This window comes from Halichoerus grypus, chromosome 4, assembly GCF_964656455.1.
Source record: "Halichoerus grypus chromosome 4, mHalGry1.hap1.1, whole genome shotgun sequence".
Classification (NCBI taxonomy): Eukaryota; Metazoa; Chordata; class Mammalia; order Carnivora; family Phocidae; genus Halichoerus; species Halichoerus grypus.
The window spans coordinates 157121943-157148871 of record NC_135715.1 but is presented as its reverse complement, the minus strand read 5'-3'; the positions used below and the strand labels follow the sequence as shown (position 1 = coordinate 157148871).

At 34.9% G+C, this 26929-nt stretch overlaps 1 protein-coding gene across 2 annotated transcripts; it reads left to right on the top strand.

Annotated features, from left to right (window-relative positions):
- The first annotated feature begins 463 nt into the window (after positions 1-463).
- On the top strand, positions 464-26391 carry BOLL (boule RNA binding protein). Of its 2 annotated transcripts, XM_036107200.2 has the most exons (10): positions 464-484; positions 4121-4264; positions 6794-6885; positions 8792-8846; positions 10578-10653; positions 14410-14537; positions 18527-18598; positions 22802-22849; positions 23593-23721; positions 26167-26391. In XM_036107200.2, the coding sequence occupies exons 1-10, from the start codon at positions 464-466 to the stop codon at positions 26281-26283; spliced, it is 882 nt and encodes a 293-aa protein (XP_035963093.2). In that variant the 3' UTR covers positions 26284-26391. The 2 variants fall into 2 exon arrangements, with proteins under 2 accessions (XP_035963093.2, XP_077926115.1); XM_078069989.1 differs by lacking the exons at positions 464-484; positions 4121-4264; positions 8792-8846; positions 10578-10653 and having other exon boundaries at positions 6861-6885.
- The last annotated feature ends 538 nt before the right edge of the window (positions 26392-26929 follow it).

The window sequence follows — 26929 nt, the reverse complement described above, 5'->3', positions numbered from 1 at the left end:
GGGGAGAAGAGAGGAAGGCGTGCGGTGCATGGTGCTTTGCATAACCGTTCGCGCTCTCCTCCCCAGCCGTCGGAAAGCAGGCGAGAGTGGCCCCAGAGCCAAGCCCTCGTCCGCACACCACACGCCCACCCCGACTTTGGGGCACTCTTCCCCTCAGACGGCCCAGCTCGGCGACCACGGGCCACAGCCGAAACCGCCCGCCCGCGCCGCTCCCCGGCTTGCGGCGCCCGCCCGCCCCACCGCCCGAGGCGACGTCGCCTGCTCCTCCCCACCCCACCCCCCTCCCCCCGGGTGCAGGTTCAGGCCCCGGGTCCGAGCCTGCGCCCCTGCAGCTGCCACTGCCGCCGTCACCGCCAGGGGGAGTGTCCGTCAGGAAACGTGGTGTTGCTTCCTTGGTGTGAAGGTGCTATCAAACTTCGGGTTTCTGTTCCTTTCCCCCGGTTTTTGAAGCGCGTAGAGGAAGATGGAGACCGAGTCCGGGGCGGTGAGTACAACAGTCCGGGCCTCCGGCCCCGGGGTAGCAGGGGTAAGGAGCAACGTGGACTCCATTCCTGAGGGGCTGGAAGAGCGAGGTCTAGCGCCCAAACGCCCACTATTTTGTCGGGAAGAAATGTGGACAGGATGCCCATCTACCACCGCGAAGAGCGGCCCGCCTGCAGGCCCGGTCGGGTCGTGTCGTGTGGTCGGGAAGGTGGGACCACCGGGCCTGGACCGGGTGTAGGCTGGCTGGGGGACCTCAGAAAAGGCCGGGAGATTTCGGGAGTCGGCGGGTGGCTGGGTCCTATGCACCAGGCTGGGCTGGGCAAGAGCAACAGCTTTCCCGCCGAAACTGGGCTCAGCGGCGTCTTTGACGCTCGCTCTGGCGGGACTCCGCCCAGCCGCCCACCGCGAGGGGTTGCCAGGGCAGCCGACGCCGCCTCTCCCCGACTGGTCAGTGTGGACCGGAAGGCCTGAGAGACCTGGGGGAGGGGAGGGGCACCGTGGCCCACGACGGACCCAGACACTCTAACACCTCAGGGCCCGGTGGGGGAGGGGCGGGAGCCAGAGAAGGCCTCAGGGGCCTGAGGCCCAGAGGCAGGCGCTGCGGTGTCCCGCCTCGCGCCCCGCTGGCAGCCAATCAACGCGCGCCACGTGCGGACCGGGGGGTTGCCGGCGCTCGAGGCCGACGTCGGGTCGGTGCCGTTGAGGGTTCCCGCCACTGCTGCTGGCGGGATTGCGGGACAAAATTTCTCGCTGGCTAGCCTTCTTTTCCCTCCCGCACTTTGGTGGGGAGGGGGTGGATCCTCGTGTCAGTGTCCAAGTTCACGATGACCCGAGAGAACCCGAGGAAGTTGTTGCCGCGGCCATATCCCCCAGCGCCTCAGCTTGCTGGCCTCTGAGGGGAAGGAGCACCGAGGCCGTGACCGCGACGGTTAGCCTGCCCTCTATCTGTTGTCTCGTTGGCAAAGTGGATGATAGATTTCGAGGTTAATTCTCAAGGGAAGAAGTCAGTAAAGGCACATTAGAGGACATTTTTAATAAAATCTTTAGTGTTGGAAGTTTTGCTAAGCTAAGGACCCTTACTTCTAACCAAATAATAGCACCTACCTAAGTGCTTTTCATACATTTGCGAAATCATTGCCAGTGGAATGAGGCTTTATTGTTTAACTCCATGCATCGCTAGCCTTCTCTAAGGAATTTAGATATTGCTTCTGCTTGAGCCTTGTCACTGCTAACATTAAAACATTTTCTAGGCTATTTTAATAGTATATTCTTAAACCTCAGCCTAATGGTTGGGATATCATGAGCAGGAAGAAATGATTCATTCGTTTATTCATTTGTTCAACAAATATTAATTGAACACTTCCTATGTGCCGGCTCTACTTGAGACGCTTAGTGAGCAAAACAGGCAGAATCCCTTCCCGTATGAATATTGCACTATAGTGGAAAGTGATAGACAATAAACACAAGTAAATTATATAGCATGTTGGAAAGTGCTAAGTGGTAAGAAAAATGAGGCATTTGGAACCCACAGTACAGCAGGAGTCTTAGAAACTGGAGAATGAAGTGAATAGGTTGGAAAAGTTGATGTTTTTCCTTTCTGGGTATCATTTAACCAGTTTCTCAATATAGGAAATAAAGCATTCTTTTCACTTCTGTTCATGTTATCTCTCTCTCAAGGAAAAATAATGGAATTAACTTTTATTTAAGCCAGTTGGAGAACAAACGAGTTCATCTGTTGAACTCATTTTGTTTTTAAGAAGAAAATTTCATAAAGACTGATTTTTGTTAATTTTGCAAATACGTAATTTCTACACCCTCTAAACAGGCAAGATTATATCTACTAGAGCTGTCCTATAATCTCTAGCAATGCAAATATCCGGTAGAAAAATTACACATCCCCAGATCATCCATCCATTCTCTGCACTACAGAGTCACTATTTGTGACTGAAGTTACAAATAACCTCCAAATGCTTAGAGAGCATGCTGTTAAGATTGGGTTCCCAATTTCTTTAATTGGAAACTACAACATAGCAATTATTAAATGTGATAAATTTTCTGTGGTTTAATAGGTGTTTTTATGAACTCCCTTATTAGGGAATATGTGTTGTTTGTCTCCCCTTAATACTAGATGCAGAATAGAGCCCAATAAGGTCCAGCCTACAGCCCCATAATCACTACTGGTCTAGTCATTTCTCAGTATATCTTGAAGAGATTAATTTAGGGATTATGGTTTTATTGGCCAATGAAGTGAGAGAGGAGAGCAAATATGAAAAAGAACAACTCCGTTATCTAAGTTAGAGATTCATTTTCATGTATTTGTTTCTCAGAGAATTGAAATCATGAACTCCAAGCTTTTTTGAAGCATTCATTTAGTATGTTAGACTGTCTCAGAAGTCTGTTAAGTGTCCCCAGAAAGAAAGTAATTAGCAAGTGCTTAAATTGGTTTCTCTTCAAAATTCTATTCTCAAGTCTTGTTTTTTTCAGATATACGTTAAGAGTCTACCATCTTGCCATTGTACAAAGGCTTATATGTTAATATATATTTATTAAAATCTAAATTAGGCCCCCAACTTAGAATTGTGAACATACATGTACTGAGCTCAGTTCTTTGGTATACAAATTTATACCTATGAGTTACAGGTATATACATTTTTCTTTTAACGAAATCAGTTCAATGTTCAAATTGACAAGTGCATTTAAAAATTTGACTTTAGAGCTAAAATATGGTGAACTTGAACATCAGAGTTTATTGACTTGTCAGTGCCCTTTAGCCAAAGACTACCAGGAACATACCTGCAGTTAAGTAAAGTTGGGTCTATTGAATTGTTGACACAAGGAAGAGCATACACCATGGAGCCTCTAGGTAAGAGGGTGTTAGAAAAGAACTTACTATGGGATTTAGGCTTGTGTTAAGCTCTTTTTAGAGAACATTTAAGGAAGAAGGGCTGTACTCTGAAATACATGTTGTCAGAAAGTGGGAGTAATTCTATGATTGGGTATGTTAATTTTTATTTAGAAGGTAAGAAAAATAGATTGAGGCCAAATCTGTGATTGATAAAGAAGGAGCAGTTACACAAATCAGCCAGGATTTTTGTTTCTTGTGGTTTGGACAATGCTTTTGTTTTTGTCAGGGTTCAGACATCATTATGGAATGGTCTTGTTTTTAATGTGATCCATCACAGTCAAAGAGTAACTTTGCCTAATGTCTGTTAACAAGAGAACACCACAGCCTTACTGTGAGTTCCAGGCCAACACCTAACATCACCAGAACCAAGCCAGTTCCCAGCTGTCTAGGGCTGTTTTTTTCTTTCTCAAACTTCTTTTTCGAGTTTAATATTCCTCAACATTTATAATATTTAAGTAGTATATTTAATAGCAATTAATATAAGTATATTTAAATAATATATTTTAAGATTTAAGATTTCCTCTGTAGTGGAGTAGATTCTGTATTTCCCATATTTTGGTTGCTCCAAAAAGTTATTAGTTCTAACTATAATTTTCATAATATTAGAATAAAATTAAAGTCTAAAATATTACATTTTGCCTAAATAACTCAACTTTTTGATAGATATATGTTTTCAGCCTGCATCAAAACTTATACCCAATGCTAAAAATTTAAAAGAATTTTATTTTACAGCAAACATCAAATCAGACGCAAACAGATTCATTATCTCCATCCCCTAATCCTGTGTCACCTGTGCCTTTGAATAACCCAACAAGTGCCCCAAGATATGGAACAGTGATCCCTAATCGCATCTTTGTAGGAGGAATTGACTTTAAGGTACCTATTTATGTATGCAACGTAGTGTATTTTTTGCATTAGAAGTTATTTTATTTCTCAGAACTACTTTGTACAACTACAAAAATAATAATATTTACTAATTGCATAATGATTAGTAGGTTTCACATTGTCTTACTATAAAGAATCTTTTCAATAACAATGTAGGTTAAATAGAACATATATAATTGTCCAATTTCACATACAAGGAAATTGAGGCTCATTGATGTATCTACAGGCTCCTAGCTTCTTAGTGACAGAGTGAAGACTAGAATCCCAGTATTCTGACTCATAGTTTCATATTCTTTACTTCACCATACCACACTAATTATACTTTATTACATAGTATTCCAAAAGACCAAATAATGTATGACTATAATTTAAAAAAAAGATTCAATATTTTAAAAAACACAAAATTTAGTCCTATGAAATCCTATTTCTTTATCCCAATTTTACTGTCAGGTTCCTACTGAGTAATATCCTGAACTTCCATCTTTCACAAATTCCTTTCTGCCACCTAATTTGGAATTTGATCACCAAAAAAAAGGCCTGTAACCTTATCAGAATAAAGCATCTTCACATTAATATATTTTAATTATGTAATCAGCCATTTCACCGTTTCAGAGAGGCTTAGTTTGTTGTTGTTGTTGTTGTTGTTGTTGTTAGATGTTTTGCAGCACCATTTGGGAGATAGTAGTAAACACCTCTAGGAAAGGCCTGCATGGCTATTTTGAGTAGAATATCCTACTTCCAAGTGGATATGTAGAAGGATTTCCAAGCTTCCATTTTATACACTGGAAATTACAGGGATAGTTGTTTTTCTTAATTAAAAAAAAAAAATCCTTGTGCCATTAGGGTATGAAATTTATTACTCACTATTTCCCTGTAATCAATCTTTCACAATTTGGATGAAATTACTTTTTTTCTGCTCAAGAGAAATGTTACACTTAACTGTATTTGTCAGAATAATGATTCTTAAGCAAGTATGTGATTGGTTCACTAAAAATAAAGAAAAATTATTTCTAATGAAATGTTTATTTTTTTAGAAAGATTTTCTGTTTCTATGAAAAATTTTAATGGCTGACCATAAATATTCAAGTTGAGTATTCATGTTCAGAATTAATTTATATTACAAACAGTATATTTTTTAAATAAATCTTCAATAAATGGAAACATTTGTATGGCTAGGTTATTCTAGGTTACTGAATTCTGTCAACTACATTATGAACTTTGGAGGCCATTGTAACAATGCAGTTATAGCTTTCAGGTAATTGCTAGGGTTCCCTCCCTGATACTTATCCCTTTTCCAAAACCAGACAAATGACAACAAGGAAATAGTTTACTGTAGTAGCAAGCTGTGTCAAATTTTGTATAACTTTTCTTTTTAGAAGCTTATAGCCCATCCCTCTTCATACTTAATCATCTTAACTGTCTCATTTTTCAACTAAGAAGTAGAGCTGCAAAATTGAACTAGTGATTCTATCAGAGAATAGTTTGAATTAATTTGTTTTCGAATCTCTAATAAAAATTCTTATTCTGGCATTGCTTCCATTTTCAGTTTATTGAAATAAGAGGTATTTAGTTATTCTTATATTAATTCAGTATTTGTCATCATCCCGTTTAGTAGCTTTAGGTTACCAACTAATAGCTTATAATGTATGTAAGTAGTGAGGTAACAGGGGAACTCAAGAGGCATAGCCCCACTATTAGGCATGTCTTTTTCTGTGTATATAAAGAAAATTTTTTTCTAGGGATATTTAAAGTTCCCCATGGCATAGTTATACCTGAGCCAAAAAATGAAATTGCAATGAATTTAGTGTGAATACTCTAGGAAAAGGTGATATGAGTCTATTAAGAGACTATTTCAATTAAAACCATCTTTGTAGATATCTTGTACATAATAGTCTAATAATGACTCAGATTTTTATTTTGAATATCATAATGTCATTATTTAGCCAAAATGTATATTGAGTACAGATAAACTATCTAAAAACTTTAAATCTTGTAGCCACTTCATTGGTATCACAAACTGAGTTCAAGTACTTTTGGAAATATATTCCTTTCCTAAGACCTTACTCTTCCTGGAGACTGCATGTTAAAATAGAGGGACTGGTATATATTGCCAACATCCTAGTTCCACTGCCATGATCGTGAGCCTCTCTGAGCCATAAGAACCAATAGTAATATGCCCTTACTATAGTTACAGCCATGCCTAATTCAAATTATTTTTTTAAAAACTGGCAAAAAGAATTTCTTTAAATATTAGTGGACTTTCTTTGTAGTTTTAAAGTAATTCAGCTTAAAAATTTTTATTGATTATAATAGTTTAATAACATAGTTACTGGATAAAGCAATGTATTTACATTGATTTTAATAATTTAGTGGTTTATATACTGTTTTTATGTTAAGAGGCATTCTTATATTCATATTACTCTTTGCTTATAATCCTTTTTGTCTCCAAAACAAACATAAGACTTGTTTCATTTTCTAGCAATTAAAAATATTTTTTGTGTTTTTCTTTTATGCCATTAGACAAATGAAAATGATTTAAGAAAGTTTTTTTCCCAGTATGGGTCTGTAAAAGAAGTGAAGATTGTAAATGACAGAGCTGGAGTGTCCAAAGGGTAAGTATCACTATAGAAAGTACATAGAATTAACAATTGTGTTTTTATTGGATTACTAGGTTTTATATGCTAACTTACTTTGATTCCATTTTTTAAAAAGAGAATTTCATACCCTCTTCTTTTCCTCCTACCTTTAATCTCCCATTTCGTGTGTGTGTGTGTGTGTGTGTGTATGTGTGTGTATTTTGGAGGGAGGGGGGACGCTGTAACAATTCCTTAATTTGTTGGGAAGTTAGTTATTCTTGCATGGGCTGAAGGACCATTCAATGTTAGGTAGCAAGCATTTAATGTTGAGTAATGTACAGTAGCTAAGGAACCAGAAGCTAAAGGAATCAGATATTTTTGGAATTGTGTGCTTGCTTTAGACTAGAGAGAGCTTTATTTGAGAAAAGCTGGCAAAAGGAATGTCTGTAGGTTTTGCCTCAGAGACCTAGTTAAGGAACTAACCTGAGAAATACAACTTTAATGAGAATGGTTTTTAATTACCAAATCAAAGAGAATGAAAACTGAGAAGAAATCAGCAGGATTTGTCTAAAAATCACTAATGACCTTAGAGCTGTTTCAGTGGATTGGTATATGCAAAAGCCAAATTTCAGAGAAGAAAGAGGTAGTTTACATAGTGTACTCACTTAAGAAGTTTGACAGTAAAGTTAAAGAAAATGGGTAAGACAGTGGAGATCAGTGAAGGATTGTGTTTATTTTCTTGAAAGAGAGGTAAGACATATATATTTATAGACATAAGAGAAAGGAAGGACCAGTGAGGTGTATAGAAAATTATACTAGTGTGGGAAACCACATTTAAGTATGTCAGATAAGCACTTTGGAAGAGATGGGATTCTGCAGAGAGGTTATTTTTAAACAATTGAGATACTTGCTCAGACTGACAACCAGTATTAGGATGAAGTGAGATTGTACCTCTTGTATTTGGTTAATAGAATTTACAATATTTTGGTAATATCCATTTTTTTTTACCGTTGAAAAACACATAGAAAAAGAAAAAAGAAAAACACATAGAAATGTAAACTGTATTTTATGCCTTTTCCACTGGGTGGTGTATGTGTTCTACCAAAAAATTTAGCATAAAAATATTTCCTTAGCCCTTGTTTAGTGTTTGGGCAAATAGAAAAAAGAGAAATTCCTTTGTTTAAAAAAAAAAACTTTTTTATACAATAGAGTAATTATGAATCAAAATAGTAATCAAGATATTTAACACTACTCTAGTTTCCTTAAGTTATCTAAATAGAAATTATGCTGGGGGGGATATACTTTTTATTTCTTTCATATCTTTTTGTATATTTTGGCTTTTTGGATATTGCATACATAATATAATTGTATCTTGAACATTATATGAATTGTACTCTGAAGGTAACAATTATATATGAAAAGCAGATATAAAATCTGGGATGTACATATTTTTAATTGATTTATGTTTGGGAAATACTAATAATTGCATTATCAGTTTATATGTGCTAATAATAAATAATACATCTATATACTCATTTGCCAATGTAAAAAATTTTATTGTGTTGAAATTTTTATTTTTTTAAAGTTTTTTTTCGTACTCTGATTCTTATTTAAGCTAAACTTCTATTCTGTACTAAAATTTATTGTATCCTAATTTGTAAGCTAGGACATGAATCCTTCATGCTTTCCTGCCTTGTATTCAGCTCAGATATGGAACTGTTTTAAGATCCTGGGTTGGTTTTTTGTTTTTTATTTTTCTTTTAGTGTCCCAACTCTAGCAGGAGGTGACCGTATTATGCTCTGAATGATACTCTTAAATTTTGCATGATGGTGCTCCATAGAAAACTGCTCATTCCTACAGTGGCCCATTCTTAAAAAGAAATTGAATTTTAATATAACTCTAATGTAATGTTCTAAGAAAGTAATTAATGTATTTATTTAGGTATGGCTTCGTCACTTTTGAAACACAAGAAGATGCACAAAAAATTTTACAAGAGGTAAGATCTTTTGATGTATTTAACTTCATTTTTTGGACCTTCTTTGAAACTAATCCTTTAGAATATCTTTTTTATTATTATCACTCCAGTACAATGATTGATTGTTAGAAAAAAATTTTAATTTATTTGCATCTCAAGATTGACATTGGTCTCCAAAAAAATTGAATTAAAAAAAGATTATACAGGGGTTCCTGGCTGGCTCAGTTGGTGGAGTGTGCAACTCTTGATCTTGGGGTTGTAGGTTTGAGCCCCACGTTGGGTATAGAGATTACTTAAAAATTAAGTCTTTAGGGGCGCCTGGGTGGCTCAGTTGGTTAAGCGGCTGCCTTCGGCTCAGGTCATGATCCCAGGGTTCTGGGATCGAGCCCCGCATCGGGCTCCCTGCTCAGCAGAGAGCCTGCTTCTCCCTTTCCCTCTGCCTGCCACTCTGCCTACTTGTGCTCTCTATCTCTGTCAAATAAACAAATAAAAAATATCTTTAAAAAAAAAATTAAGTCTTTAAAAAAAAAGATTAAACAGAAATTTTATCTACAGAAAAACAAATTCCAGATTATTGCATGAGTATGTTTGCGAAGTTGTAATATTTTTTTCTTTATTTGCTTACTAAGAACTTGGGTATATATGTTTTCTGAAGTGTTAATAGCACTTTGAATTCCTAAAAACACTACAAACATGGACTCCTAGAGTGAAATTATCTGATTATTTCCATCCTTTCTGAAAAACTTTATATAAGCTAAGAACATTCATAGAAAAAATCTATAGCCTGCAGTTCAGTGTAATAACTTTAAATTTGACAAATGTTACATTTAATTTTTTTAGGAAAAAATAGAGTTTGAATTGTACATTATTAAATCACATGCAGCTGATCCTCATTATTCGTAGTAATGTTCTATAAAGTCGCCATGAACACTCAATTAGCAAATATTGGAACTGTTGCTCCTAGAAGAAATACAAGGTTCCCACAAGTTTCTGTTTACATTATTTTCATCAACCAATCAATACATAACTTTGTTTTATGTGTGTTTCTGTTCAAAGACATCATGTTAAATATATATTGTTGATTCATTAACATTGAACTCCTGGCCAACAGCACTATAACTCATGTATGAATTAAGCCCATCTAAAACATTTTCTCCATAAGGTAAATGACAGTCTTCTTGTGCTTAGGAACATTAGCCAGCACTTCAACACTACACTTGAGGGCCATTTTAAATAGCAAAATTAAAAAAAAAAAAAAAAAAGATAGCAAAATCACCAACATAAAACACAAAAATGCAAAAAACATGGCACTAACAACATGAAATAGACTCTTGTTTAAGAGCTGAGACAAAAAGAGAGAGTGTTGCCTTGTTTGACCTCAGCCTGGGACTGTGTATGTCAGGCAATTCAAAATTTTCACCTCTCTGCTCATGTCCACTAGTAACCGCTAAATTGCCACAGGTATTGATTTTGGGGTTACAAATAATTTTAGTGAATAGGTGAATTTCCAAATATGGGATCTATGAATAGAGGATTGACTGTATTCCAATTAAAGAACTGGGGTCAGAGAATTGGAACCAAGATTCAAACCCAGATCTTTTAATATCCAAAGACTATGCCCTTTCCAGTATTCCTTGCTACTTTCAAAAAATGTTGTAATGTGAATTTTAAAACTTGTTTCTTACTAATTTTTCATTATTGGTTTTATAAAACAGTAGGAGCAAGATAATAAAATATTTTTTCTTATTTTAGGCTGAAAAACTTAATTATAAGGATAAGAAACTGAACATTGGTCCAGCAATAAGAAAACAACAAGTAGGAATCCCTCGTATGTATTGAGAACTAATGTATTTTTCAGTGTTTTTGCATGGTTCTTTTTTGAAATATTAGACTTTTTCAAGAACTTAATTAAAATATCAGGCTTCTTTCAGCTAATAAGGTTATTTTAGCAAAGTTGGTGATCAAATGAATATTTCTTACCACAAATTAATATATGTTAGATTTGCGGGGGGCAGGGAAAATTTTACACAAATAATGGTGTTTACATATATTGCATATAGTTACACCTTTAAAGGAAAACTCCTCTACATAAAAATATAATTTAAAATTGCAAAGGTAATTAGAAGTATTTTGGTACTACTCTTTAGAAGTTTTTCTAATTAGAAAAGTAATTTAAAATTAGAAATTGAAGATACTGAAAGTAAAAATATAGAACCAGTATCAGAAACTCTAGTTGCATGGTAGCTACTGTAGCCCAACTAGATATGTCATAATTATGAGGGAAAAATTCCTAAAGCTTTAAGAATTGGCAAAGTTGTGCCTTCCTCAAATTTCTGTAATGCTGCCAACTCTACTCTTCTTTTTTTCTCACTCTTCCTATTTATTATATTAGGCATCTTCACAGTTAGCTTTTTACCTAAATATTTATTAAACTCTATAATAGTCTTTGGCTAGAAGAAGATACCCAAAATTAGTAACTAAATTTTCTTATTCTTCCTTAACTGTGCCCTAGAATCTACTGGAATGTTTAAAACATTAGGTGGTTATTGTGTATCTGTTAACAAATTAATGGTTGTGCTCATTTGGACTGTTCTATTTTTGACTTAGAAATTAACAGTTATAGGTGTGCCTGGATGGCTCAGTTGGTTAAGCGACTGACTGCCTTTGGCTCAGGTCATGATCTCAGGGTCCTGGGATGGAGTCCCGCATCGGGCTCCCTGCTCAGCGGGGAGCTTGCTTCTCTCTCTTCCACTCCCCCTGCTTGTGTGCATGCTCTCTCTTTCTCTGTCAAATAAATAAATAAAATCTTTTTAAAAAAGAAAAAAGGAAATTAACAGTTACCAAGTTTAATTTTGACTTAGTTATTTGTTAATTTAGAAGATAACTGAAGTGTCCTTAGTAGGTTAATACTTCTTGTTAGTTCCAAGAGTTAAGCTGTAACATGTAGTAACAGTTCTATACTACTAGCAGTAGGTATAAGTAGTAATGTTCATATTATGACCCATAAGTTGCATTAAAAAAGAAAAACCATAAATTACCATGCTGAATGCTTTCAAACAGACAGTAATTTGAGAAGTATAGGGTTAATAACTTAACCAAATGGTAGCATTAGCCTTCAAATCCAGGACAGGTTGACTCCAAAGCTCTTTATACTTTTCTTCAAATAAATATTAAGTATAAAAGTAGATTTACAAAATACGGGGGATTTTTATCTCAATTTTTTCTCAGATCTATCTCTTTTTCCATCTCCATTACCAACATCTAGTCCTAGCTACCCACCGTGCTTGCCTTGATTACTGGAAGAGCCTCCTAACAGGTCTTTCTGAATCCAGTTTTGGTACCTTCCAACATCATATACAAGGCAGCCAGAGTGATCTTTCAGAAGTGTACATTTTCTATTATTCTCTGCTTATTTTGAGCTGTTCTTTCCTTCTCTTCCTATACTTTAGCCATCTAGCCTTCTCTCAGTTCCAGAACATACCATACTCCTGATATACATTATTTTCTTTACCTAGAATGCTCTTTGCCATCCCATTCCCATCCCAATCATTTTTTTTTTTTTTTTTTTTTAGATTGGGCACAGAGCCCAATGCGGGGTTGAATTCACGACCCTGAGATCAAGACCTGAGCTGAGATCAGAAGTCAGATGCTTAACTGACTCAGCCACCCAGGTGCCTCCCAATCATTCTTTAAAGCTCAGCCCAAACATCATTTCTTCACAGATTAAATACAATTGGAAAGTTCATACTATGAGTGTAATACCCTATACTACCTCTTAATGTATTTATCAAAATCGTATTTAATTAATTAAATTGTGTAATAAGCTAATAACTGTTTTCCCCACCAGAACCTAACTTCCACATGGCATGTCCAATTTTTTTTCTTTTTTCTTTTTGGCTGTATCACCAGCCAAGTTCAGTGCCTTGTAATAGTACTGACTCAAAATTTATTTATTTACTTAACAGATAAACCTGTGGCTCCTTGAGTATCTTTGAAGGGAAATCCATGAAACTCCTGAATTGTGTGCAAAATTTTGTTTGAATGTATATATCTCTGAGAAAAGGGTCCATGGTGTTCATCAGATTCTCAAAAGTATGGGATTAAGAATCACTAACATAAGCAGTAACAATACTAGATGAAATATAGTGAAAATATAAAAGCTCAGAAGCAGTAGTGCTGCTTAAAGTGGTAGGCCAGTGCTACTCACAGTGTGGTTTGCAGCCAGTAACAGTTCAGTTGGAATCTGTCAAAATGCAGATCCTCAGGCTCTATCCCAGACTTACTGAATCTAAATCTCTGCAAATGTGGCCCTGGAATTTATATCCTAATAAACTATCTAGGTGATTCTTATGTATGTTAAAATTTGAGAATTACTGGTATAGTGGAAGGAGGATTGCCAGTTCCAGTAATTTACATAAACTTGCTGGTCAGTACTTAATCTGACTTGGCTTTTATATAAATTTTTCAAGTGTTATCTTGACAAAAAAAATATTTTTTTATTTTGGGGGAGGGAGGGGTTATATATAACTTGATCTGAGAAAAGAGATGGGGACCTAGAACTACACATGAAGATTTGTGGTCATGTTTGCAAAAAGCAGCAGTTGTTGCAAAGGGAGGCTGGAAAGTAAGAGTCATAGCCTCAATGAATGCTTGTGATAGTAGATCCAAAGAATTTTAGGATGGAACCAAAATTCTTCAGGAAAGTGTGGAATCTTTTCCAACTTCACTGCCTTCATCATCTTTGGCCTTTTACAAATAAAGTTGGGGTTTTTTTTAAGATTTTATTTATTTATTTGTCAGAGAGAGAGCACAAGCAGGGGGAGCAGCAGGCAGAGGGAGAAGCAGGCTCCCTGCCTGAGCAGGGAGCCCAGTGAGGGGCTCGATCCCAGGACCCCGGGATCATGACCTGAGCTGAAGGCAGATGCTTAACCAACTGAGCCACCCAGGCGTCCCTACAAATAAAGTTCTTACTAAGGTCTTAGGAACTTCATTACAGTGTCTATAGTCTTCAGTTAACTCATATGTAATGTATATTTGTAAAAATAATGACCTTGCTGATAATAATTTAAATTTTTAAGGCTTGTGTTTGATTACATTGTTATTAAAATCTAAATTGGTGAATCTTTAGTATTCTGTTTTTAAGATTTTATTTATTTATTTGACAGAGAGAGGGAGAGAGAGCAGGAGCAGGGAGGAGGGGCAGAGGCAGAGGGAGAAGCAGACTCCCCACTGAGCAGGGAGCCCAATGTGGGACTCGATCCCAGGACCCTGAGATCATGACCTGAGCCGAAGGCAGCCGCTTAACTGACTGAGCCGCCCAGGCATCCCAATTTTTAGTATTCTTTATTGAACTTATTTCTTTTTCTTTTATTCACTTTAAGCTAATAAAAGCTCTAAGACAGTGAGTTTGAAAATACATACTTCGAAAATACTTTAACGTATGGGATTTTTTTTAATTTGCAACATTCAGTTTTTACTGTAACTATATAGGTGTGTTAAGATAAACATTTTCAAGTGTCCAGAAATTACCTTTTTAAAAGTTAAACTGAACATTTTAATAATTATTATTTAATCTTTGCTTTAGGTTCCAGTATAATGCCAGCAGCTGGAACAATGTATCTAACAACTTCAACTGGATATCCTTACACTTATCATAATGGTGTTGCTTATTTTCATACTCCAGAGGTAACTTCTGTCCCACCACCTTGGCCTGTAAGTAATTTTCAGCTTAAAAGGGTTTCCATCTATTCTATCAATTTTTTAAAACATTTATTTCTGAAATATTTCAACCATAGACAAGTACAAATAATAATATAACAGCCATGTAGCTACCACTTAAATTTAATAAATGTTAACATTTTGCCATATTTACTTAAGTTCTTTTAATAAGGGGAAATGAAATATGAGAAATTCAGGCAAAGTCTCCTTGCCCCTATTTTCTTACCACCTTTTTCTCCTCAGACATATCCAGAATATGTAACCAGAATACCTTTCCTATCATTTTATGTTTTTACTACAAATGTAGGTATCCTTAAACAATAGGTAGTATTGCTTTGGGTGATTTTTAAACACTATGTAAATATTAGTTTTTCTATTCAACATTATGTTTTGGAGATTAAACCATGTTGATACTAGTATATCTAATTCACTTATTTTAATATTTTATAATATTCCATTGTATGAGTGTATATTCCCCTATTGATGGACATTTTAAGTTTTTTCTGTAATCAAGACTACAGTGAACATCCAGATCTTGTATGTATTATGTGAGAGTTTGTCTAGGAAAGTAGTCTTCAAAGTTTGTCGCTTGTATATCCTCTAAACATTTTCTGAAAAATTATGAATACTCATTTTTAAGTTGATATCTGAAATTTATCATAATTTTAAATAATTTAGGAATATAACGTATTATGTATGTTGTATACCTATAACTAATATAATGTTATATGTCAGTTATATCTCAAAAAAAAAAGGATAGAAAATGTCTAGAACTCTGTTAACAAAACTAGTCAGCCAAATAAAACTAATCAAATTAAACTTCATTTCTATTAGAAAATTCTAACTTTTAATTATTTTAATTATTTTTAAGTTCAAATAAATGCATTAATATGTATTCCTATAACCATGATGTAACTTATTTTGTTCCCTGGATGAAATAAGGAACCATCTCCCCTTTAATATTTCTTATACAAGCTCTTTTTGCTTTGCTTCTCTCATTTCTCAAGGGCATTGCCTTCTTGAATTATCTATTTGTTTGATGCCCTGTTGGTATTCATATTCCCAAACAAAGCATTATAACAGATCCAGAATGAGTGAGAAGTGTGCCTTTCATCATGAAGGAGAATGGTAATTGTGAAAGGGAGTTATGAAAAGAAGACAGACACATGGTACACAGACACATTCACAAGCAGATCAAATCAGGAAGGAGTACATATGAAATTTATGAATACTCCTAATTTTCATAAATATATTATGAATACTCCTAAACCTATTCATGCCCATGTACCACTGGAAAAATTTTGTATTCCCCTACCTTGGTCTAGGCTACAATATATGCATAGAAGTAAAATTTCACATTATAGAATATACACATTTTTGACTAAATGTTGCCAAATGGCTTTCCAAAGTATACCAGTTTACTTTAGCTAACAGTTTATGAGAGCTCCAGTTTCTCCATAATCTACCAACCCTTTAATTTTAAATTTTTGCCAATATTATTATGAAATAGTATTTTGTTTTTTTATCTTCCTAGTCATTGGTAAGATTGAACATATTTCAGGTATTTATTGGCCATTCCACTTTTCTTCTGTGAGGTGCCTCTTCATGTCCTTTATCCTTTATCTTTTTCTATTGGGGTTAATTGTCTTTTTCTTGAATTCATTATATGAATTTTGTGAGTTCTTCTGGTGTGTGGTTTGTCCATTAACTTTACAGGTTTTTTTGGTCATATACTAATTCTTTGTTTTAATGTTAACAAATGTATTAATGTTTTCCTTTATGGAAATGGTTTCATCTTTTGGTCTCTTATTTTTAAAACAAAACACTTCCAAAAAAAGAATAAAAAATTTTAAATTAAAAAAACACTTCCTTTTTACAATATAGATATTCTATATTTTATTTTTAAAATACTATGGTATTGCTGTTTTTCACATCTAGATCTTAAATCTGGAGTTCATGTATTGACTAATCCATCCTCTTTCATTATTTTGAAATGAATCCTCTATGAAATGCCACATTTGGGGGGAGTTTCTTCTGGGCTCTCTATTCTGTTGCATTGGTGTGTTTGCCCTGCCCAATTCTGTTTTAATTCCTACTGCTTTAGAACGAGTGCTGAAATCTGATAGGGCAGTCCTGTCACTTTTTTCTTCAGGAGTCTCTCATCTATCCTTAAGTCTTTACTTTTATAAATATAAATTTTATAATCCAGCTTGTTCAATTCTGTGAAAAGCCTTTGTTGGATTTTTATTAGAATTGCATTAAATGTGTAGATTAATTTGGGCATAATACTGAATTTTACCATCCACAAACATTTATTTAGGTCTGTTATTTCCATCTGTCAATAAAATTTTCTTTCTCCATAAAATAGTTTAGCACATCTTTTGTTGGATTTATTCTTAGGTACTCTGTGGTTTTTGTTGCTTTTATTATGGTATATTTTTAAATCATACTTCCCAATAGGTTGTGACTTGTATGTAATAATGCTTTTTTAAATGTTGACATTTGATCAGTAACCCTCCAAAACTTTCATATAGACAGTCATTTATGATTCAGTATACTTCTGTTTCTTTCTGCTCTTTTCTCATTTTTTCTCCATTGAATTACTGCACCAGCATGGTCTCTGCTGTAGTATTTATACGATAACATGACCTTGTTCTTGAAAAAGGAAACAAGTTCAGTGATTCATGATTAAGCTTTATATATACTTACATAAACTTTATATATACCGTGTATATATTTATTTATACACTGTAGGTTTTGGAAGATAATCTTAGCCATAACCAAGTTTTCTCAGCCTCAGCACTATTGACATTTTGGGCCAGATGATTCTGTGTTGTTGGAGGCTAGTCCTGTATATGGTAGGATGTTTAGCAGTGTCCTAGTCTCCCCACATCTATAAAAACCAAAAGTATTGCCAAATGTTCCCTAGGGGGGCAAAGTCACACCTGATTGATAATTATTGCCCCAAATCAATTAAGGAAATTATTTCATATTCTGTTTGCTAAGAATGAAAGAGTATTGAATTTATCATGAAAGGGTATTGAATTTTAATAAATCTTTTTCTCTATCTGCTGAGATTTTTTTTCCTCCTTTAATCTATTAATAGAAAATAAATAATATAGTAAATTACATTATTCTTTTCTAATGTTAATCTGTGGTATAATTTTATTAACATATTATAGTCTGAAAATTGTGCAAAACTATGATACTTTTCTTCATTTTGCAAAAGGGAGGGAGTGACATTAAAACAAAACAGTGTAAAGTACATCCCATGTTACAAATTGAATTTTAATTGCTATCATTAAAGCTTATTTTACCTATCTTATAATACAATTTGCCTGCTTTATTAATGGTCTGGTTTTAAATAATCTATTTTGAGGTTTACTCTAGTACTTTGAATAATGAAGTGTTATGCGTACTTTCTTCAAACAGAAGTCACTTAAAATTTATTTTCATTTAAATATCAAATTAATAAAATAGGATTTGATAAATGCTTCAATAAGTAATATATTTGACTTAAATGTATAACAAAGGAGTAGGATTTAATTATTTGTAAGCAGTGGGAAATCAGTGGCAAATCAGATACGATTATTCATTCAGTTCTATGTTGTGTAAATATTATCTACTGCTGGTCTGATGATGGAAATAGGCAGTGTCACCTTAAGTCCAGCTGCCATTTTCTTTTAAATATTCTCTTAGAACTATATTTTCATACTCTTTGGACTAAAAGCAACTTTTCTGGTGGTTGTTTTAGCATTACCATGAAAATGAAACCAAAGAAAAGTGGGAATACTGTGGTGATTTTAGTAGACTTAAGTGGAATTAGTAATAATATCAATAAGAGGTAGAAAGATGACATTTCCAATTATAGACCATAAGTTGACTGGGTTTAGGTAACAATTCAGGATAAATTTTATAACAAACTATTTTAAAGAATTTTGCCTAGGCCTAAAATAATTTTTCAATTTTTTTCCCTCTTATAGTCACGTTCTATATCTAGTTCTCCTGTGATGGTAGCTCAGCCAGTTTATCAGCAGCCTGCATATCACTACCAGGTAAACATGAAATTACAATGAAAATTCTCTTTAAAAACTGTCAGTCCTTTTTGGGTAAATTTCACTGTATTCTTTCTCATGCAAATATACTAATAATTAAAAAGAGATAGTTAAGCCTTGATAGCAGTGCTGGTTTTTTTTTTTTTCTTTTCTTATGGGGAACTAAACAATATCATACAAGAAGATGGGATGTTTGCTTCATTTAACCAAATGTAATGAGGTTGGTTTTGCTCCCCTGGCTAACATTTAATCTAAGAAGTTTTTAGAAATAATTCCCAAAGAAACATACAGATAACATACTGGATCACAGGCTGATTTTTTAATGTTATTGTTAACATTATGTCACTTTCTTGCTATTATATTTAACATAATCTATATTAAAATAAGTAATATATTATGGTTTATATTATGGCAGCCTCTTTTAGTTAACCAGTACTCTTCATTAATTCTTGTGGGAGACTGGGGATAAATGAGCCATAATGCCAGACCATTTTGGTGTTTTATAAATAAAGAATATTTGTTGACATACTGTCTATGGCTGCTTTTGTACTACAATGGCAGAGTTCAGTACTTGCAACAGGATATTATGGTCTGCAAAGCTGAAAATATTTACCCTCTGGTCCTTTATAGAAAAAGTTTGCCAACCTCTCATCTCTTGCACTCACAAATAAAATCACATTCTTTCCTACCTCTGGAATTGTGGAAGAGAATTTATTTCTGTTTCTTTTTTCTTTTGAACTTTTAAAATAGACCCAGATTAAATGTTAAGTTTACTGGAATTCTTTTTAATATTAGACTGGGTTTTGGGGGGATGGTGGTGTTTAAATTGTAGGTAGAATTTAAGATTTAAATTTATTTAAATTCATTATATTATATATTAATGTATATTATATATTATTATATTACATTATTTATTTACAAATAAATTTGTAAATCCTATTACCATGCTAAATATAAAACTATCTAAAGTGTTTCTTTCACTTACTAAAGATGAAAATAACTTAATGACATATTTAAAATATATATATTAAAATAACTTAATGACATATTTAAAATATAACTTAATGACATATATTTAAAATATGTCACTTTCCCTAAGCTGCCTCCAAATTCCGGCAGAAGCCCCAAAGACAGAACATTAGGTACCAGATCTTTTAATATGATAAGCCAAATATTGTGAAACCAGTTGGGGGACCCTTAGCTTATTGCCCACCTTGAGTACACATGAGGGGAAGATGAGATTGCAAGAGAGTTGTTAGAATGCTATGGCATGTCCCCTTCTTCCCAACCAAGTAAAGAAGACATCAGAGAATGACAGAAAACTTAATGTTTGTCCCCTGAAATTTGTGAGATGGTACTTGGACCTGACCTCTCCTAAAAAAAAGTCCAAAGAGAGAGGTGAAGGGTGGTAGTGGGGGGGGAATAAATTAATTAATTAAAAAGTCCAAAGAAGAAGCTGGACTAGTCTCTGGAGGCTAGAAGACTACAGTGAGAATGTGTTGAACTTCTACTCACAAGAAGCAAAGGTTTATGCGTCCCCAGAGCAAGATGTGAACCTCACAGAAGAGACCCTTTTCAAAAACTTCAAGGTGATCCCAATAAAGAAAGAACCTGTGTGAAGTAGACTTCTAGAATCAAGGGCTAGAATTGCAGTTAGAAGTTCTTAGAGGGGAGAGGCGCCTGGGTGGCTCAGTAGGTTGGGCGTCTGCCTTCAGCTCAGGTCATGATCCCGGGGTCCTGGGATTGAGCCCCGTGTCAGGCTCCCTGCTCAGTGGGGAGTCTCCTTCTCCCTCTCCCTCTGTTTCTCCCCCTGCTCGTGCTCTCACTTGCTCTCTCTCTCTCTCAAATTAATAAGTAAAAATCTTAAAAAAAAAAAAAAGTTCTCAGCAGGGAGATCACCAAAGAATCCAGTAAACTACCTAACTAGAGAGTCAGCATTTGGAATCTGCCACACCCCAAAAAGTGATCCGTCCTAATATTTATCCTGTGGCAAGGAAGAACAGCTCAACACAGTGCTTTTAAAGTGTCAGGGGGTGAGAAAGAATAGAAGTGCTTTCTGCTTGCACCCCATTGAGTCCAGCTCCTCCTTCATTAATTGATTACATACAGCAATAGCTCACTTGACATACCAAATACATTCTTAAAATTTCTAATACAGTTTAATTTTATAGTTTGACTCTGGTGTTCTGTTTGACACAATTATAAAATTGGAAGTATGTTACCTAGATATTACTCAGGAAAGACTTTGGTACCAATTTATAATATAATATTTTGTAATATAAAAAAATCATTTCACCTCACATATTTCTTTTCAGGTATATATTCATCATTCTGCCTCTTTGATTAAGAATCTTCCCTTGTTCTTTCTTTTTACAAATTCTAAGATTGGTAGCTTTATCATTTATTAGTCAAATCAGGTAATGCATGGTTTAATTAGTATTTATCTCCATATTTCTCATTTCGTAAGTAGTTATTTCATTTATCTAAAAACTATATATAAATCATTTTATTTCAGATTTTTTATTAAAATATTTTAGGAGATTATTTATTATCCTGCCTGTCTGAATGTAGACTACAGAACATAGACTTCACATTATCTTGGTCATTATAATACAGTGATGTCATCCATTAGCAACTTAAATAGCACTAAATTAACAGTGATTCAGTTTAGATGACAGATCCATGGCATCTTCTTACTCTTTTTTCTGTTTTTTTTAACTTTATAATGAAAAAAGACTATTAAAAATGGAAAATAAAGAATAAAACACATATTATTAAGAAATAATACAATTAGTTTAAGAAATAAATGTCTGACATATTGTCATTTACAGTAAGTTTAAAAAATTTGACCCTCTTTTATTTAACAGGTTTTTAATATATAATTCACATAGCATCCAATTCAGCTTTTTAAAATGTGCAATTGTGTTTTTTACTAAATTCAGAGTTGTATAGCCATACCACAGTCAATTTTAGAACATTTTAATCAACCCTCCTCCCAAAAAAACCTTACCATTAGTAGTCACTTCTCTTTCCTCCTACTCCCAGCCCTAGGCAACCAGAAATCTATTTTCTGTCTTTATAGGTTTGCCTATTCTGAACATTTCATATAAATGGAATCTACCATATGTGGTTATGACTGGATTCTTTCACTTAGCATAATGTTTTCATGGTTTATCCATGTGGTGGCATGTAGCAGTACTTCATTTCTTTTTATAGCTGAATAATATTCCATTATATGGATATAACACATTTTGTTTATCTTTTCATCAAATGACAGACATTTGGGATAGTCCCACTTTTTGTCTGTTATAAATACTACTGTGATCACTCCTGTACAAGTTTTTTTTTTTAATGATTTATCTCCAGATATGACTTCTTTTTTTTATTATTATGTTATGTTAATCACCATACATTACATCATGTATGTTTTCCTTTATCTTAGCCTTATTACCTGGGAGTAGGATCACTGAGTCATATGGTATCTCTATGTTTAAAGTTCTGAGGAAGTGTCATCTTGGTTTCCAAAAGGGCTGCACCATTATACACTCACACCAGCAGTTGATGAGGATTCTAATTTCTCCACATCCTTGTCAACACTTATCATCTACCTTCTTAATTATAGCCTGTCTAGTGGTGACAGTGGATATAAAGTGATATCACACTGATTTCCATAAGCTGAGGCCAATAATGTTGAATATCTTTACATATGCTTATTGGCCACTTTTACATATCTTCTTTGGAGAAATATCTATTCATATTCTTTACCCATTTTTAAATTTGGGTTACTTTTTATTATTGAGTTATAACACCACTTTATATATTCTAGATGCGAGTTCCTTATCAGATATATAATTTATAAATGTTTTCTCCTATCCTTTGTATTTTCACTTACTTGATGGTATTCTTTGTAGCACAAAAGTTTTTCATTTTGATGAAGTCCAATTTATCTCTTTTCTTTTGTTGCTTGTGCTTTTCATGTCATAGTTTAATTGCCTAATTCAAACCCACAAAGATTTACACATATTTTCTTCTAAGAATTTTATAGTTTTAGCTCTTACATTTAGGTCTTTGACCCAGTTTGAGTTAATTTTTGTATATAGTTTGAGGTTTAGGGATCCAGCTTCATTCTTTTGCATATAGATATTCAGTTTTGACCCTTGTTTATAATCTGGGTGGGTTTTTTGTTTTTGGTTTTCATTTTAGGCCCCTGCGCAGTGTGTACCAGGACAGTGGCAGTGGGGTGTTCCTCAGGTAAATATTAACTTTTTTCATTGTGTTTTTGTGAAGACTGCATGAATATTAAAGTCAGGAGAACTAGATTTGAGATATTCCTCTTCTATTTAGTAACTGTGATACCTTTTGCAGTTAATCACTATATATCTTAGCTTCCTCATTGTAAAATGGAAGTAATGATACCACACCTTTGTAAATTTCTTTACCTGATCTTGGTGAAGATGAGATCATGTAAGTGAAAACATTTTATTAAAAGTGAGTACTCATATAAACATGAAAAATTACTTTTTACTATTATGGGAAAATGTATCATTTTTCCAGTTGTACTTCAGATTTTGCTTCAGTTTGACTTGTAAATAAACCGTCTCTCAACTTTTGATACAAATAGTATACCACCAAAAAGACTATTTAATGACATTTCCCATTTCCATGTGAAGTCACAAAGCTGAGAATAGATGTTTATGCCAACTCAAATACTGTAAGTTATATTATTACAACCTTTGATAGTGATCTTAATATAACTATTTTCTGAGTTTATAAAAGAGTTTCTGAAGCATTAAGAACTTTTAATGTTTACCAGTGATAAAGTTCTTTAGTCATATCTACACAATTGAAATTTGTAATGAGATACATCCATGCTATCCCTGGAAAAGAATTTCAGCAAAATATGAAACAAATATTTCTGTCATCTGTTGGGTAAGTCATTTGGTTTAATTGAAATAACTAATCATATTTGAATTAGAAATATGGTTTTGTTTTAGTCTCCTGCCTCTTCTGCTCCATTCTTATACCTGCAACCTTCTGAGGTTATTTATCAACCAGTGGAAATTGCACAAGATGGTGGATGTGTTCCTCCTCCTCTATCTCTGATGGAAGCTGCAGTTCCAGAGGTATGTATTAGTGTCAAGGTGATTTATCTGTAACTGTCTCATCTTAACATTTATTTCTTTTTCTTTTCTAAAAATATTTAAGACCCTCATGGAAGCTGCACATGCTTTTTCTTTGATTTATTCACACCTTTCCCCTTTTATATGTATCTAAGAATGCTTCATCTTAGACTTTTTTACTAACTAGTTCTGAACCATTTCTAAAACCAACTGTTCACTCTACTAGGCTAATCTCTGACTTGATCTCCTCGAAAGAGTAAGATACCAAATACTTCTCTTTCTTCTGGCTTGCCTGTCAATCTGTATTGTTACTAACATTCTGTGAATTAAAAGCATATAAAAATTCAAAAGATCTTAAAAACTTCTTCCTTCAAATATGTAAATCAAAAATATTTCATGGGGCACCTGGGTGGCTCAGTCAATTAAGCATCCAACTCTTGGTTTCAGCTAGGTCATGATCTCAGGGTCATGGGATCAAGCCCCATGTCATCGGGCTCTGTGCACAGTCAGAAGTCTGCTGGGGTTTTTCACTCTCCCTCTGCCCCTCCCTCCCTCAAATAAATAAATAAATCTTAAAAAATATACTTCATAACTACAAATTGTAAATGCTATCTTCAGTGTCTTTAAATTACATTCCCAAACCATTACTTACCTTACCATCTATGTGCCAAGAACTGTACAGGTATGTTTTAAATCAGTGTTATAAAAGATTAGAAAACTAGCACCCACCTCCCAATTAGGGTGTATTATATTATTTTTTATATTGCTAAGGTTTATAACATTATGATATTCTGGAACAATAATTTCCACAGTTGGATTTTAATGTTACTATCACTACTTCTACCAGAATTTCTCTGTTTTCATCACAGCCTGCATTCATTACTTGCTTGACTGAATCTGCAAAGTACTCTTTGTTAAAGAAAGCTTGTGGGTGCTGTATTCTCTGAGTTTCTTACATGCCTATTTGTTCAACATTGTTGTCTATAAATCTGAAAGATAGTTACACTAGCTATAAAATAGCTGCATCATACTGCCAGAACAAAGTACCACAAACTGGGTGGCTTAAACAACAGACATTTATTATCTCACAGTTCTAGGCCCAGAAGTTGAAGATGAAGGTGTTGGCAGGATTGGTTCCATCTGAGGGCCATGAGGGAAGCATCTTTTCAGGCCTCTTTTCTTAGCTTGTAGATGGCCACCTTCTCCTTGTGTCTTCACATTATTTTTCTATCTCTGTGTCCAAATTTCTCAATTTTGTAAGGATAGCAGTCATACTGGATTAGGTTCTATTCTAATGACCATATTTAACTTGATTACCTCTGTAAATACCCTGTCTACAAATCAGGTCACACTCTGATGTACTAGAGGTTAGAACTTCAACGTATGTTTTTAGGGAACCAAATTCAACTCTTTTTTTTTTTTTTTTAAAGATTTTATCTTTATTAGAGAGAGAGACAGAGCACAAGCAGAGGGAGAAGCAGGCTCCTCGCTGAGCAAGGAATCTGGGATCATGACCTGAGCTGAAGGCAGATACTTAACCGATGAGCCACCCAGGCGTCCCCCAAATTCAACTCTTAACAGTACTATTTTCTTATAGAACTTCTAGGCTACTCTTTTCTCATGTTGAGTGTAGCCATAAAGAATTTTGAAGCTGGCCTGATTTTCCCCCCAAACATAATTTGCTTTTTCTTCCTGCATGCCTTATGATGTGAGGTGTATTGTTGTTGTTGTTGTTGTTGTTAAGATTTTACTTATTTATTTGAGAGAGAGAGTGGGGGGAGGAGCAGAGGGAGAGGGACCAGCAAATTCCGTGCTGAGCTCAGAGCCTGACACGGGGCTCAGTCTCACGATCTTGAGATCATGACCTGAGCCAAAATCAAGAGTTGGGCACTTAAACCACTGAGCCTCCCAGGCGCCCCATGAGGTGTGTTCTTAGTTGTCTTTGCATGTACTATTCCCACCTTCTTTCTCTTAATTCTTCAAGCATCAACTCCACTAGAAAACTTTCTGGGGGCGCCTGGGTGGCTCAGTCGTTGAGCGTCTGCCTTCGGCTCAGGTCATGATCCCAGGGTCCTGGGATCGAGCCCCACATCGGGCTCCCTGCTCCGCGGGGGGCCTGCTTCTCCCTCTCCCACTCCCCCTGCTTGTGTTCCCTCTCTCGCTGTGTCTCTCTCTGTCAAATAAATGGAATCTTTAGGGAAAAAAAAAAAAAGAACTTTTTCTGACTACCTCCCCAATTTTCTTAAGCTAAATCAAGTAGTTTTCTTTTCTTCTATATATGTTTCATAGGACTTATGGTAATTTTGACTATTCAACTGTCCCTAATCAGTCTATAAATTAATTAAAGATAGGGAATGTGTTTTCTATTTGTGTTCCTCCATTGTGTAGCAAAATGCCTAGTACATTGCGATGAAAGGTAATACATTTTTTTTCTTTTTTTTATAACAGCCTTATTCTGATCATGGAGTTCAAGCAACATATCACCAGGTTTATGCTCCAAGTGCCATCTCTATGCCTGCACCTGTGATGCAGCCTGAACCAATTAAAGTAAGAAGTGTGTTTTGATTTTTTATTATTTTTTTCAGTCATGTTTCAAGTTTTTCAAATTTCTTTTCTGAAAAGAAATAATTTTGGATACTTATATTACATTTGTGATCAGAAGAACAAATTAGTGAACTCTTTCATGTGAAGAACGTACAACTCTAAATTAACTATAATTTTTACAGTAGTTTTGAGTAAGTTATAAACCACACATGGTCAAAAATGCTTTATTTACTGTAATAAAATATATATAACTTACAATTTGCCACTTTTAAGTGTATAGCTAAGTGGTATTAATTACATCCATAGTGCTATGCAACCGTTACCACTATCTGTTTTCACACTTTTTCATTACCCAAATAGAAAATCTGTACCCATTAAGCAATAACTTCCCATTCTTTTCTCCCTACCAGTCCCTGGTACCCTCTAATCAACCTTTTGTCTCATTGAATTTGCCTAGATATTTCATATACTCAGATTTTGGTTGTGTTAATGGCATATAGCATTTATGGGGAGATGAAATCAGTTAACAATCTACTCTTCCAGTTTGGGAATTGTGCTTGTGCATCCTAAATCAGATGCAGGCCAAAGAGTGAGAATCCAGTTAGATCCATGTATATATTCAATATATTTCAACTCTCTACTATGTAGCAGGGAATTCTGCTTATTC

What these genes read in the sequence shown, in the direction of transcription:
- BOLL (XM_036107200.2), top strand. Translation starts at nt 464, where the DNA reads ATGGAGACCGAGTCCGGGGCG. An exon ending in TAGGAGGAATTGACTTTAAG is followed by an intron (nt 4,265 to 6,793) that starts GTACCTATTTAT and finishes TTATGCCATTAG; the next exon opens with ACAAATGAAAATGATTTAAG. An exon ending in AGAGCTGGAGTGTCCAAAGG is followed by an intron (nt 6,886 to 8,791) that starts GTAAGTATCACT and finishes GTATTTATTTAG; the next exon opens with GTATGGCTTCGTCACTTTTG.